General features: G+C 42.0%; 1 protein-coding gene across 1 annotated transcript in view; it reads left to right on the forward strand.

The window, feature by feature from the left end:
• Cdon (cell adhesion associated, oncogene regulated) overlaps window positions 1-14,255 on the forward strand; it is an 85,248-nt gene that overhangs the window by 64,903 nt on the left and 6,090 nt on the right. The window contains exons 16-18 of the mRNA XM_076924629.1: window positions 2,168-2,389; window positions 4,367-4,632; window positions 7,044-7,123. Coding sequence (XP_076780744.1) covers window positions 2,168-2,389; window positions 4,367-4,632; window positions 7,044-7,123 — 568 coding nt within the window. The remainder of the gene's footprint in view (window positions 1-2,167; window positions 2,390-4,366; window positions 4,633-7,043; window positions 7,124-14,255) is intronic.

The raw sequence follows: 14,255 nt of genomic DNA on the forward strand, positions 1-14,255 counted from the left end.
TTCTTCCTCTAGTCCTTCCTCCTCTTCCTTTTCCTCCTCTTCTTCTTCCTTCTTCTCCTCCTTTTCCTCTTCTTCCTCTTCCTCCACTGGGTCTCATGTGTGCCAGACAAGCCTTGCACTCACTATGTAGCCTTGAACCTCCGATCTTCTTACCTAAATGCTGAGATTATAGCCTACAATTCTATGCTACCTCATACTCAGTTCATGGTGCTGGCGCTTAAGCCCAGGGCTTTGAGATGTACTACGTCTCCAGTCCTTAGGGGGCATCTTTTAAAGGAGGCTCAGGTTAGCACTGAAATAGGAAGCTGTTGAATATTCGGGGTAGCCATCAGTGTCTGCTACAATTGTTTTTATTTGAAATAAGGAAATGAATAAAACGAGGAGACAAATACTTGAGATTCAATTGCAAAGCCAGACTTACTTCACTCTCATAAAGTTTCAACCATGTGTCTTTCTGCTAAAAAAAAAAAAAAAAAAAAAAAAAAAAATCCCCCCATTAAACCCACGTTAAACATCTGTTCACCTGGACCTGATTTCAATTTTCATTTGGTTATTAGCACATCCATGGATACCTCTGTGAAGCAGACACTGTAACAGATTCGGTACAAATTCTAGCTTGTTTCTAGAGTGCTGTGATGCTTACAATAATGAATGATGTCACCTCTTTACTAGGAACATTAAAACTCTTACCAGTCAGGACTGGAGAGATGGCTGTTCTTGCAAAGCACAGTAGTTGGTTCCCAGCACCTATGTAGGGCGGCTGTAACTCCAGCTCCAGAGGATCCAACACTGTCTTCTGGCTTGTACATCTGAGCACACATGTGCATATACAGACATGCACAAGATCACGTATGTAAATCTTGCCAGGCACAATAGGAAACAGTTCTGGTATAGGGCTGCAGCTCTGAGAGCAGGCACCTGCCTAGCATATAGAAAGTGGTGCCTTCCATCCCCAGCACTGCACAAAAGGAAGGGGCTAAACATGTTCTAATGTGTTTTCTAGTCATACGGCTGTGTTCAGAACAGCATACTTCATTATCCGTTGCAGTGTACAGCCAGCGGAAATGCATTGACTGATGGTCAGAGCATAGTGCTGACAGTCTGGCAAGGGCCTCCAAATGCCCTGTAGTGGAAGAGCAAAGGAATGAGACCGAACCAAAGAGCTCCAAATTCAAACCCGTTTCCATATGACCAGCCACTCTTATAACAGCATCGGTCTGTCAGTGGGGATAAAGCCCTTATGACCTAATCACCAATTCCACTCCCTAATGCTGTTAGCATGACGGTTATGCTCCCACCTGGGTTTGGAGACAGCCAAACAAACATAGGACTCTTTGTCACAGCCTTAAGATGGATCCTGTAGTGTGGTCCGTGGGGTGAAGTGATGGAACAGTAGAGCTCAGTTTATAGCCAGGGACCCCGCCTCCTGAGGATGGGCTGTCAGCCACCATAGTCTGCTTATGACAGAGTGGGACTTTACCATGACATTTAGAGCAGTAAGAACACGTGACTCGCAGACAGGAGAATGGGATTTGTATCACACTTGTGGAATAGCATTGTGATCACAGTTGCCCAGAATACCCATGAAGTAGCTAAGAGGACTGTGGACTCTGGTGGGTTACATTGGGGATGCTTACAGGACACATGGGGTTTTTAGAATACATGTAGATACAGTAGTTTGAAGCTAATTGTTTAATGGTGAGAATTCCTTTTTTATGTGGTAGAAGAATAAGACACTAATTCCAAGTCTTATTGAGAGAGAAATATATCACATAGAATAAGGGTTTTTGTTTGATTTGGGGTTTTGTTTGTTTGTTTGTTTTTTCTCTCCATAAGTTGAACTATTTTATAAGTTGAACTATTTTATTTCAACCATGGGAGTTTCTGCGAGTACAGTTCAGCAGATCATCATACAGCCGTTTAGGTCAAACCAATTTGTATGTTTCTTGGCTCTTAGAATTTCTCAAAATTTGTGGACCAAAACTTTGGCAGATCAGAATTTCACATTTGGATCCTTCTCTGTGACTCATTGGTGGTCAGATGGTCTCTGTGAGGAGTCTAAACAGACCGGCTTACATTCCTAGCCAGACCTCCTTCAGAGAGACGATTTCGTAAGCTCTGTATTCATTCTAACTTAATTTTTTAAAAAAAAAAATATTCCATGCAGTGAAACGTGTTCCTGGAGCTTCAGAGTATCCCATGAGAGACCTGAGCACCCCTCCCAGTTCTTCAGGAAATGGAGGGAACGTGGGGCCTGCAGCCAGCCCCGCCAGGAGCAGTGATATGTTGTACCTCATCGTCGGCTGTGTGCTTGGGGTTATGGTCCTCATTCTTATGGTTTTCATTGCGCTGTGTCTGTGGAAGAGTCGCCAACAGAGCGCCATACAGAGTGAGTCGTTTATAAGTATTTCCTTGTATTTTTCTAAAGATGGGTAGAAAAAATATTGTCAGAATAAATATTGATTCCTCACACTCTCTCGTATTTGTGCCTCGGAATGAGACCTGTTAGATGCTCTCCACTCAGGGGAGGTGACTTGAGAACCATTCGTGCTGCCAGCCAAAGCATGTGGAGCGTCAGATTAAATTGCCCAATAGAAATAAACACCAAAGCCAAAACTAAGCAGGTCTGCAAGTAAATAGCTGCGTCGGTGATGGGAAAGCCTGGCTTCGTTGGACCACCTACGAGGATGAACATCAGCTCTGGAATCCACCATAAGAATATCTTCAGGCTGGTGCAAGTCTAGTCAACAGGAAACAGAAATGGCTTGATGGAAAGGAAGACTTTTCTAAGTTACTGTCATTGTGTGTCATGAGCAGAGATAACACGGTCCTGCCTCTATAACTGCTGTACCCAAACCACTCTGATGTTGCATATATTATCTCCCAAATATATCGAGTAAGAGGTGTGACGTAAGGTTGACAATGGTACTGTTTCAATACCAACAGCCTTCCTTTCCTGTCTCCAACTATTTGAAACACTATAACCAAATCAAGCTGGGATATCAGACTTTGGTGAGGAGAAGATTCTCCTGTTTGGTCCGAGAATAAGGAAATAGAGGCAAGAGGAAACCAACAGTGACAAGTATTTCCAGGGACCACTGTCCAGCTCCCCCCTTTTAAGTTAGTAGCTCATGAAAAATAAAACCACCCATTTTGATACCTTCCAAAAGAGGTGTGACTGGATTGGGCATGTCAGGCTGCAAAGTATGTGCCAGGTTCTAGATTGGTTCTGTTGTGTTACTTCAAATTGTGTGTGTGTGTGTGTTGAATAGTAAACTATTATTCTAGTTACCAGAGCAAGATTGATCTGATAAGAAGTAATTTTCCTCAGTGATGGTAATATTTTTACAAAATAAAGAGTTCTCAAGAGAGTGTTTCTTCGGCCATTTATGCCACCAGAAGAAACTCATTTGTCTCCTGCTTGTCAGACATTGCTAAACAATGGCGATCAACTGATGAGGGCCTTCTCTGAAGGAGCACAGATTGGCTGGCAGAGGAGGATTTGGACCTGTGGGAGAGAGCAGGATAAGGAGGAAGTTGGAGAGGACTTAGCGAGAACCAGGAAGCAGATCAGTATAGTTTTGAGGCGAGGGATTCTTAGGGTTATCCTGGCTTTTCCTAAATGTATCTGGCAAATGTGCCTCGGGAAATCAGAATTTGCTCAGGAGCTTTAAACATAAGGACTAGAACTGCCTTTTCTGCCTTTGGTACCTCACACCCTTGGCGTGCAAGATGATAGGAGATGCTACAGAAGAGCCAGCAAATGGACATATGTTATTCTGTTTCTACCTAAAACTGCTGCTTCCTGCTGTTTAAAATGTTTTTTTAAAGATTTATTTATGTATGCATATAAGTGTTCTGTTTGCATGTATGCCTGAATGACAGGAGAGGGCATCAGATCCCATTGCAGATGGTTGGGAGCCACCATGTGGTTGCTGGGAATTGAACTCAGACCTCTGGAAGAACAGCTAGTGCTCTTAACTGCTGAGCCATCTCTCCAGCCTAAACGTTGGTTTTTGTTTTTGTTTTTTTTTTTACTTATGATTCTGACAGTTATTTGAGCTCTTGAAGTGTATAGGAAGATTTGCCCCTGCGCAATCTATTCCCTTGGGAGCGACTTCTCCCTGCTAAACTTCATTCTATTAGCAGAGAGTGAGTTAACCCAGCATTCCGAACTACTCCTCACGGTAAAGGAAAAGCAGCAGCAACTTTACCAAAAGCTTCGTGAGAACAGTTTAGCATGCTTTATTTTAGTCTTGATTGTAGTTTCTTAGTGATTTCGTGAATCAAAGTTTTCAACAGGAAGATTTTTCCTTCAGTATCTGACTTTGCTTTTCCTTCTGGATTTGTTTGTTCTTTTTAACAGAATATGATCCTCCAGGATATCTCTACCAGGGGTCAGAGATTAATGGGCAGATGGTAGAGTATACCACTCTCTCAGGAACGGCCCGGATCAATGGGAGTGTTCACGGAGGCTTCCTCAGCAATGGCTGTTCTCACCTCCACCATAAAGGCCCCAATGGAGTCACTGGGATCCTGAATGGAAGTATAAATGGAGGGCTTTATTCTGCACACACAAACTCCCTAACCAGGACATGTGTGGAGTTCGAGCATCCTCGCCATCTAGTGAATGTAAGAGAGCTCATTACAAATGATTGCTTGTCTGGGACTTCTTTTACGATTGACAGCCCTAAGTCATGTGTGCAGGCATGCTGTGTGTCTCTAGCAGCTCCAGATCCAGAGTAACCTTCATCGGTTTTCTGTCATCAGTAACAGCTGGTTACTCTCAGCTTTTTCCAGCTTTAAATTACTTACCACAGAGTGGAATGCGGGCAGGCACCACATCGAGGGTTATTCCTGAGACAGAATGGAACTATATGACTGAGCAAAGGCCAGGCCAGATGGTTCACATTTGATTTACTAGGAGCTGAGTCTGAGAACCCAATGCTGTTAGGTCTGGCAGATGGAGGAGTGGACTGCAGCACATGGGATGCCCCCCGAGGAAGGAGTGGGTAGCCGCTGCTCCCCATTGAAGAAGCAGTTCCAGTTTGGTAACCGCAGTTGTCATGCACTGCAGCAAAGGCCCTGGTGCCGCTAAGATTCTTGACCTTTCAAAACACTTGTAAATAGAGGGGAAATGGCCAGATGCTAGGATAGTACTCAGATTCTCTTTTCCTCTGTGCTGGAGACGGGACCTGGGCCTTCTCCCACAGTAGGTAAGTGTTCTACTGCTAAGTCACCCCCAGCCTATGAAGACCATGCCAAAGATTTCCACAGGCTGCCAGCCAATGACTCCTGACCTGTCATGAGTGTTTGTTTCGTCCCATACTATTTTGAACCCTATAACTTATAAGCTTTATACATTTTAGAATATCTGCATTTTTCAGCCACAGGAGCTCTGTGGCAAGCCCTTGAGACTTCCTTATTTCTGAGATAAATAATACTGTTTTTGTGTGTGATGGAACTAGAATGACTGGTGTAGTTTAACTAATGCTACTTATGGGGTTCATACAATCTGGAAAAGTTAAGGTTTTTTTTTTTTTTTTTTTATCTTTAATTTAGTAAAGGTATTGAAATATTAGATTTACAAAGCAAAACTTTAAAGTATATTTGTATCGTAAAGCTAAAAAACAAAACTATGGCTTTGTGCTTGGATTTTTGTACACTCTACCAAAAAAATAATAATTTCATTATTTTGTGGAGCAACTCATGGCTTACCTTCAGACTTCCTAAACGGCTTTGTCACTGTTCTTAGTCCATGTAGTCCACGCCTAACCTCAGTCAAGGAATCTGATGGGGAGAGCATTCAACTTGGGACAGTGTGGTGCTGTTTCTAAAAGGAGGCACCCCAGTGATGCTACCCACAGAACCGACTTGCCACTTAGATGAGAGCTGCCCCATTAGGTGACAGGTTTAGAAGTTGTCAGCTATAGTTCCAGCAAAACTTTCCATTTTCTTACTTTTCTCAAAAGAGGAAAAAAAAATAAAGAAATTAAAATCTTACTAGTCATCACGAAAATCACCGATTTGACTTTAACAAATTCAGCAGTTCTCATAAATGACATCATTTTTCTGAACTGCTGGGGTTTGCCCACATGTACTGAATGTAGTCTAGGGATGGTCTTTCTCTGTTTTCCTAATCATTCCTGTTGTTAGGCAGATCAGGGTTACTGAAAGAACTTTCTAGTCTTGGTTTACTTAGGTTCTGGACTTTGTTACAAGATAAATGAAATGCAAAGTGTTCTGGCAAAAGCAATTGCCTGAACCTTTTCTAACCTTGAAGCCTGCTCGAGGTTTGGGTAGACTGTGATAACGACACCCCCACCCCCTTCAAGTTCAGCTCTGCTGGTTCTCTTCAGAAAGCAGAACCCTGAATCTAGGGCCAGTCAGCCTGTAACTTCCTGTTTGCCATTCTGTATGTCAAGTGAAACATTTTACAATGAGGTATGTGTTAATCTGGGCATTTTCCTTAATTGCTGAGTGTGTTCCGCCAAAAGCAACATCAGAATATTAATATTCCCTCCAAGTCATTGCTGGCTGAGAGTCTCCTCCATCTGGAAAGACATGACGTCTTAAAACAGTGCAGTCAAGTGAACAGACCCACTCGAAATAATTACAGGAAAACGAAGATGGGTTGATCTTGTGACATCATTCAAACAAACTTTACACCCTGTCTCTCTAACGGGTGTCACATAAGCTTTTTCCATGACTGTTAGAAAAGAAAACATAAGTGGGTGCTTATGATATATTTTAAGGCATAAATTTGAAATACTAAAAGGAAGTGACTAACCTCCCTCCATTTGGTTGCCTTTTTCCAGTACAGAGGCACCTGGAAGACCGTAGCAGCTCAGCTTTCTGGGTGTAGTGTAACATTGTGTGGGGCTCACTTATGAATAAGTAGTATGTATTACATTGCTCAGTCAGTGTGTGAAAACGAACCATACACCCACTTGTCATCAATATGTATTTGCAATTATTTGGCAAATGGTCTCTGGCTTCTTCAGCTTCTTCTTTTCTTTCTTCTTGAATGCTGTCCTGACCAGGGTGGAGGAGTATACACAGCCGTCCCTCAGATTGACCCACTGGAATGCATTAATTGTCGGAACTGCCGGAACAACAATAGGTATGTTAGCATGTGTCCAGCCACGGTGCTGTGACCGATGCATTCTGTGCTGCTGCTTCGATGTTTTCCTAAACTTAACCTCTGACACAAAGCTCCGCCTCCGTCAGTGTGAGACTGTTCATATTGGTTTCTCCTGCTCCATGGTTGCCATTTTTCTGTGCCTCAGTCTCGTCAGGCATGTAGTGACAATCTTAGAAGCTTTGTTTCTTAACAGCATTGTTGAACGGCAGGGTTCTTCTTCTCTATATGCAGTTTTTGTCTTTTCCCATTTCTTAATTTTATGCCTGTGTTGGGATAAGGATAAATGCAGTCGATCATGTTTTGAACAGTCAGCAAAACAAAACAAAACCATCTCCTATCTATACGGTAGTTTCCCCCATAATAGTGCCGAAATCTTCCTACTAGATTATGCAGTGTCTCTTTCTTTCTTTTTTTTTCTTTAATTCTTAAAAATTTTAAGATACTTAAGAATTTTTACTTGTACCTTGGTGATATATGCCTTTAGTCCTAGTACTTAACAGACATAGGCAGGTGATCTCTGTGAAGTTAAGGCTAGCCTGGTCTACCCAGTGAGTTCCAGGTCAGTCTGGCTACATAAAGAGACGCTGTCTCAAAACAAAAAACACAACAAGATTATAACATAGAAAATAGGCATGGTGGCACATGTCTATAATCTCAGTAACCTGTAGTTTCAAATTTTGGGGAGCTGTGATCAGGAGAATTACAAAGTCAAGACCACCCTGGGATATGCAGTAAGACCTTGTCTCCAACACAAGCAAATGAAAATCCACCAGCATTGACACACTGAATAGCAGAAAGCTTTAATAGAAATTCCAATAGCAGACATTTGGTTGCGAATCTTGATTTAAAAGGAAGAAAGGAAGGAAGGAAGGAAGGAAGGAAGGAAGGAAGGAAGGAAGGAAGGAAGGCAGGCAGGCAGGCAGGCAGGCAGGAAGGCAGGCAGGCAGGCAGGCAGGAAGGCAGGCAGGCAGGCAGGCAAGCAAGCTGGGCCTGATAGTGTAAGCCTGTAATCCCAGCTACTTGGGAGTCTGAGGCAGGAGAATTCTAGGTTCAAGGACAGAATGATGTGGGTGTGAGGACTCAAAGCTCTTTCATATACTTCTGTACATATCAATTCCAAAGGATTATTGAAATTGCATGAGAAATCTTAATTCCTTTCCATAATGATGGTATTAAATTACATAGTCCCAAAAACCCATCCCACCACTGAAATCCTATAACCTGAAAACTTAGTCCATAAGATAGCTGAGGGCAGTGTGGTGTTTGGATCCTGCATTATCCAGAAGGGTTCAATCTGTAGCTTTTAAATGACGTAAATGTTAAGTATTATCCCTGGGAGTTAGTGATGTCAGAAGGATCTAGCCAATCATGCAGTCTAAAGCGCATCTTTTCAAGACGGGCAAGCTGGGTGCACTGGAATGAAGGCAAGCCTGGTCTATGCAGAGAGACCTGTCCCAGAAAACAAGAAGCACACTGTTTTAGAAATTCTCAGAACAGAGCAATAAATCATTGCTACTTTCTGTTGTCTACTAACCATGTAAAGGCTTATATATTAGCAAAAGCTGGATGGCTATTTTGTGTACGAGGAGTATTTCAGTTCTGTGACACTCGTCTTGAAAATGTTCATATATCAAAGCTGCAGCTTTGCTCAGAGGTTTCACAGAGTATCACAGTTTGTTAAGAAACATGTGAAAGAATTTGTAAACCTAGGTGTGGTGTCTCTTGACAGTAAACCAGTACTTGAGAGACTGAAAGGTCAGATTGCCATGGGTCTAAGGTCAACTTGAGTTACAGAGCAAGATTTTTTTTTTTTTTTCCAAAAGCCACAGGGAGGAAGTTTATGAAGCTGGCTCATATACTTGGTAGTAATCAGGTGGTTTGATGGAGCAGTGGTAGGCGGAGGTTTTGTGTCTTGAGTTGTCCTTTGTGGTTCTCGTGGTTGTCACAGATTTCAACTTTCCTTACAAATTACAGTGTTGTAATTTGGTCTAAGAATAAGTACTCCTGTGCTTTGTCACTCCTTAAACCTGTAATCTTGGGAAATTCACACAGGATCTCAGAGTCAGCATCTTTATCTGAACAGTGAAGGAGTGTCTGAGTATTAGAATACCGACCACAGTACAATATAAAATTGCATAAAATGTCTTTAGTGATGAGATGCTGTCTCAGTGTCCAAAATAGATCCTGTTTCTTTAAGAGAACTTACATGACTGTTGGCAGCTTCAGTTTGGCCGTTTGTATGCACATCTGTGTAGAATCTGGTGGTTTTTATTATAAATTGTAATTGTATTTCTTTGGTTTTGAGGTTAATAGCTCCCTGCATTTCAAGTTTGTTTCACCGCTATCTGGAAACAGGTGAATTCTCTTCAGCTGTGTTTTTCTCTGGTTTAAATGTTCTTCCTGCATGTAGGAACACACACACACACACACACACACACACACACACACACACACACACGGAGTTGATGGAATTGTATTAATGAGTAGCTACTCTCATCTCTCCAAAACTAGAATCATTTAACTTCCCATTTCTAATGCTATGGACGTTGTGATCGAGCATAGGTATCTGGTCTGTCAGCTTTACACTTCTGTGACAAACACCTAAGAGGAACAGTTTTAAAGGAGGAAAGGAGACAAGCCTTGCAGCACAGACCTGTAATACCAGCTACTCAAAAAGCTGAGGCAGGAGGATGCTAAATTTAAGCCTGCCTGAACTACAGCGTGTTCAAGGCCAGGTTGGACAATGTCCTGATACTTTGTCTTGGATATAAAATTTTAAAACCTCAAAGGGCTGGGGATAGAACTCAGTGGTGGGTCGCTTGTCTGGTGTGTGCATAGCCCTGAATCAAATCAACAGTAACCCCCAAAAGTGGAGAAATGAATGCATGTCTCAGCTCACAGTCTCAGAATAGTATTCACTGTCATTTGACACTACTGCTCCTGGGCTCTGACGGCTGCAGAACATCATGAGGGAGTGAATTAAGCACCTTAAGAACTGGGCAGGACTTCCTTGGTGTCTCTCTGTGTTGTCTTACCTGCCCTGTAACTTGCTCCTCCTTTTCCTCTGCCTTCTCAGGTTTAAAACCCAAATGTATTTTCTTAGAGTTAAGAAACCAATTGTTGCTCACCCTTGATGAGTCCCCTTTCTCATCCCTCTATTTTAGCAGTGACTTGGAGACTGAGGTTGACTCTGTTAACATAACTGATATGAATAGATTGGGGATGGACAAGATGTGGTGACTCACACCTTTAATCCCAGTACTCAGGACACAGAGGCAGGAGGATCTCTGGGAGTTTGAAGCCAGTCTGATCTACATAGTTCCAGAACAGCCATGTTGAGACAGCCAGATACAAACAAACAAACAAACAAACAAACAGCAATAACAACAAAAAATAATTGTGAACAAGCAAGATGGAAGGCACCTTTAGCAGTATAGGGAAAATTGTTACATCCCAGGGAAGTCTAGGGGGAATTTTTATATCCCAGAGCTTTCTAGGGGAATTATTACATCCCAGGGAGGTCTAGGGGGGAATTGTTACATCCCTGAGCTTTCTAGGGGAATTGTTACATCCCAGGGCAATCTAGGGGGAATTGTTACATCCCAGGGAAGTCTAGGGGGGAATTGTTATATCCCTGAGCTTTCTAAGGGAATTGTTACACCCCAGGGAAGTCTAGGGGGGATTGTTACATCCCAGAGCTTTCTAGGGGAATTGTTACATCCCAGGGAAGTCTAGGGGGAATTTTTAAATCCCAGAGCTTTCTAGGGGAATTGTTACATCCCAGGGAAGTCTAGGGGAGAATTGTTACATCCCTGAGCTTTCTAGGAGAATTGTTACACCCCAGGGAAGTCTAGGGGGGTTGTTACATCTCAGAGCTTTCTAGGGGAATTGTTACATCTCAGGGAAGTCTAGGGGGAATTGTTAAGTCCCTGAGTTTTCTAGGGGAAATGGTTACATCCCAGGGCATGTAAATGACTGCCTAGCCTTCTGTGTTCTCTTAACTGAAAAGTAAAAGTCTCTGGATTTTAGTAGCTTGTAGAAAGAGTCCTGTTGAATGCAGCCCTGCAGGGAGCCAGTTCCCTCCACTGAAAATGTAATTGAGAAACCACTGTGCTGGTCAGCATCCTCTCCACTAAAGACATAATTGAGAAAACGTTGTGCTGTTCGACATTTCAAGAGTTAAACAGCTTGTAATCAAATAAATCAAATTCTTTCTGCCTTTCTCTTCTCCTCAATTCAGACAAAACAGTACAGTTCTGGATATGCAATCAAATGTGGTTTGTTAGCTGCTTGGCTGGTTTAATGGGAAGGAATTGACATTAAATCGAGTCTATTTGCCATCAGTCTTGATAATTTGTAAGAGAGAGTAGAGAAGACACTGATGAAATTCACAGATGAGTGGATGGAGGTCCCATCAGGAAAGAATGAGAGATTAACTTTAAGGGTCCTAGGGAGACTGGAAATGGGCAGGAAGTAAAAAATCAGCGTGGAAGAATGTCTATAGTTCATCTGGGGAAAGAAAAAGAAGTCCAGACCTAATGGCTGATAATCAAGAGAAAGAAAGCCACTGGGGATAGTGCCTAGAAAATCAGATATTACAGATGGCTGCCAAGTTTGTATGTAGTGATAATCCTGGATGCCTGTATAGTCTCAGTCTGGGAGTGTCCTTCCACGGCTCGTGTCAGATGTGCTTGGATGAAAATGGATGCAGAGATGAAGAGAGGATATTAAGTTATAATAGGAGTCTCCAGAGAGGTCTTGATGGACCCAGGTGGTTGTTAATTGTCTAGAATACTTAAACTTTTCTTCAGAGTGGGCATTTTTTTCATAACCCAATTCTTCTCTTATTTCTGACCACTTATCAATTTCAGAACTATCCATAATGCCAGTGGAAGATAGTACAAAGTCCAAGGTTCAGCCTTTCTTTCGCCTGTGGTGATCTGTGTACTTTGAGGAGATGGAGTTAGTTACAGGCAGTTGTGAGCCTTCTGATTTGATGCTGGGAACTGAACAGAAGAAATATTTTGTTTGGTTTTGTTTTGTGTGTGTGTGTGTGTGTGTGTGTGTGTGTGTGTGTGTGTTTATTTGTTGGTTGGTTCTTGGTTTTTTGGGTTTTTAATTTTATTTTTATTTTTTTTAGCAGCAATGTTTGTAACCTCTGATACATCTCTAACTGTTCAATACCCTCTTTCTGGAATGGTTATAATATTACCCCCAAATTACTTCTTATTTCTAATATGGAGATCAAGGGCCTGTTGTCATGGATTATTGCTTTTGGTCTTTAAGTTATAAACGGTTTGTGTGTCTGTTTACCTTGTCCACAGATAATTGTCATTTATTTTCTCTATCATTTATTGTCTCCCAGCACTGCCACCTTTTGTGTAAAAGTAACTGATAAATTAAGTTCTAAAGGAAAGTGCAACCGTGATGCTGGGCTTATCACAGAATCCAACCATGTAGACAGTGAGAATGACCATGGTCATGGAGGAGGGTCATAAGGGTTCTGTGGTACAGCTACTTACCTGCTCCCACCCTGGAGTTGAACAGCCAATAAGAGAGCTAGCAGTGACCAGAGGAAACAGCAAAGATGAACTAAACAATATAAATATAAACAAACACCACCAAGATATTATTGCAGAAGTCTTCAGGGCATGTGCGTGAAAATAAATGTTGAATATTCAGGTGGCCCATGCATCTTTACTCCTTGCTTTCAAGGATAATGAAGAGAGAGAGAGGGCCGGGCTGGCTTAGTGGTAGAATATTTGCCTGGCATCCATGAGGTCTTGAGTTCAATCTCCAGTACTGCAAAAATGTCAGGGAAGGGGCTATATGTAAAACTTGTCCCAACATCTGATCGGAATAGCCATTATAATTCTGTGTAATTATATTCAAGCATATAATCAGAAGGGAAACACTTACTTAGAAAACATTTGTCTGCATAATTTACAGAAATAACCAAATTATGTTTCATTAACTACCACTAGGCCGTGGTCTCTCAAATGCAAATGTAAACTTCAGTTCAGTTTTCTTTTTCATTCCACTCATGCTGTTCAGATTGCTGGTTACAGAGTATTTCATTAGTTTTGTGGTCCCTACAATGTCATTTCTCCATCTTATAAACTGATAGGTGAAAAGGTTGTCTGGTAAATGGACGAGTTCTAGACCGTGTGAGCTCTTACAGAATAGCCCACTTTGTATTTTAGTGAGATGCCCAGGAGTTCTGTTTACTTGGTGTCCATAGAATGAAGTAGAGGAGTTTCCCTCCGTTGGTGATGGCTCTGCAGAAACATGAACTCCATAGTCTGTCTGCAGACACTGCGTTCGAAGCTTGGGAAGTCCCAGAATGTGAAAGTTACTGAGTGTGTGAACTGCAAAGTGCATTTTAAGAGTCTTAAGGAATGTTCTTTCTCACTCTGTAGAGATTTGGTCTCTTAATTTACATATTCACAGATACTCTGATTATTGCCTTAGAAACTGTCAGAGTGACTGGCTTCCTCGTGCTGCACTTGATCACATTCAGGAGAGGTCATAGCCCTCTGTGGACCATATGCTTTTATCCCCACATGCCCATCCCAAGTCCAAACTGGTTTTCCACTGACACAGACATCTGGAAGTAGACTAACAGGGAGGTGATGCGATTACTTACATTTGGTTAGCTAAGTGGTTAATTGCAGATTCTGAGTTAAGATTCAACGTACTAGAAAATTTTAAATCATTGTGGTTTATCACAGTGAAATCTGGGTCCTAGCTACTTTACAAATGTAAATTATATTACTATCCACCCTACTCTGATCTCTGATGCAAGAGAGGTACAGTTCAAAGGAGATATACCTGAAAAGCAGATACTGAAGAATACTTAACAGGAAGTTGTACTTTCTCCCGCCAAGAATCTGTCAGTTTCAAATGTCTTTAATGTTCCTGGCACATCAGTGGCCATCCCTGTAGAAGCTGGCCCTTGTTCTTCTGTCTTGCTAGCCCCCACTCCTTCCCATGAATGTAACTTCGTGCCACTGTGACAAATGTTCTTTAGAAATCATGATGTTGAAAAGCCCTTAGACTTCACTCAGAAATCCTACCTACAACTTGTTTTAAATTAAAGAAGAGCACAGGA

The sequence above is a fragment of the Arvicanthis niloticus genome, chromosome 26 (genome assembly GCF_011762505.2).
Source record: "Arvicanthis niloticus isolate mArvNil1 chromosome 26, mArvNil1.pat.X, whole genome shotgun sequence".
Classification (NCBI taxonomy): Eukaryota; Metazoa; Chordata; class Mammalia; order Rodentia; family Muridae; genus Arvicanthis; species Arvicanthis niloticus.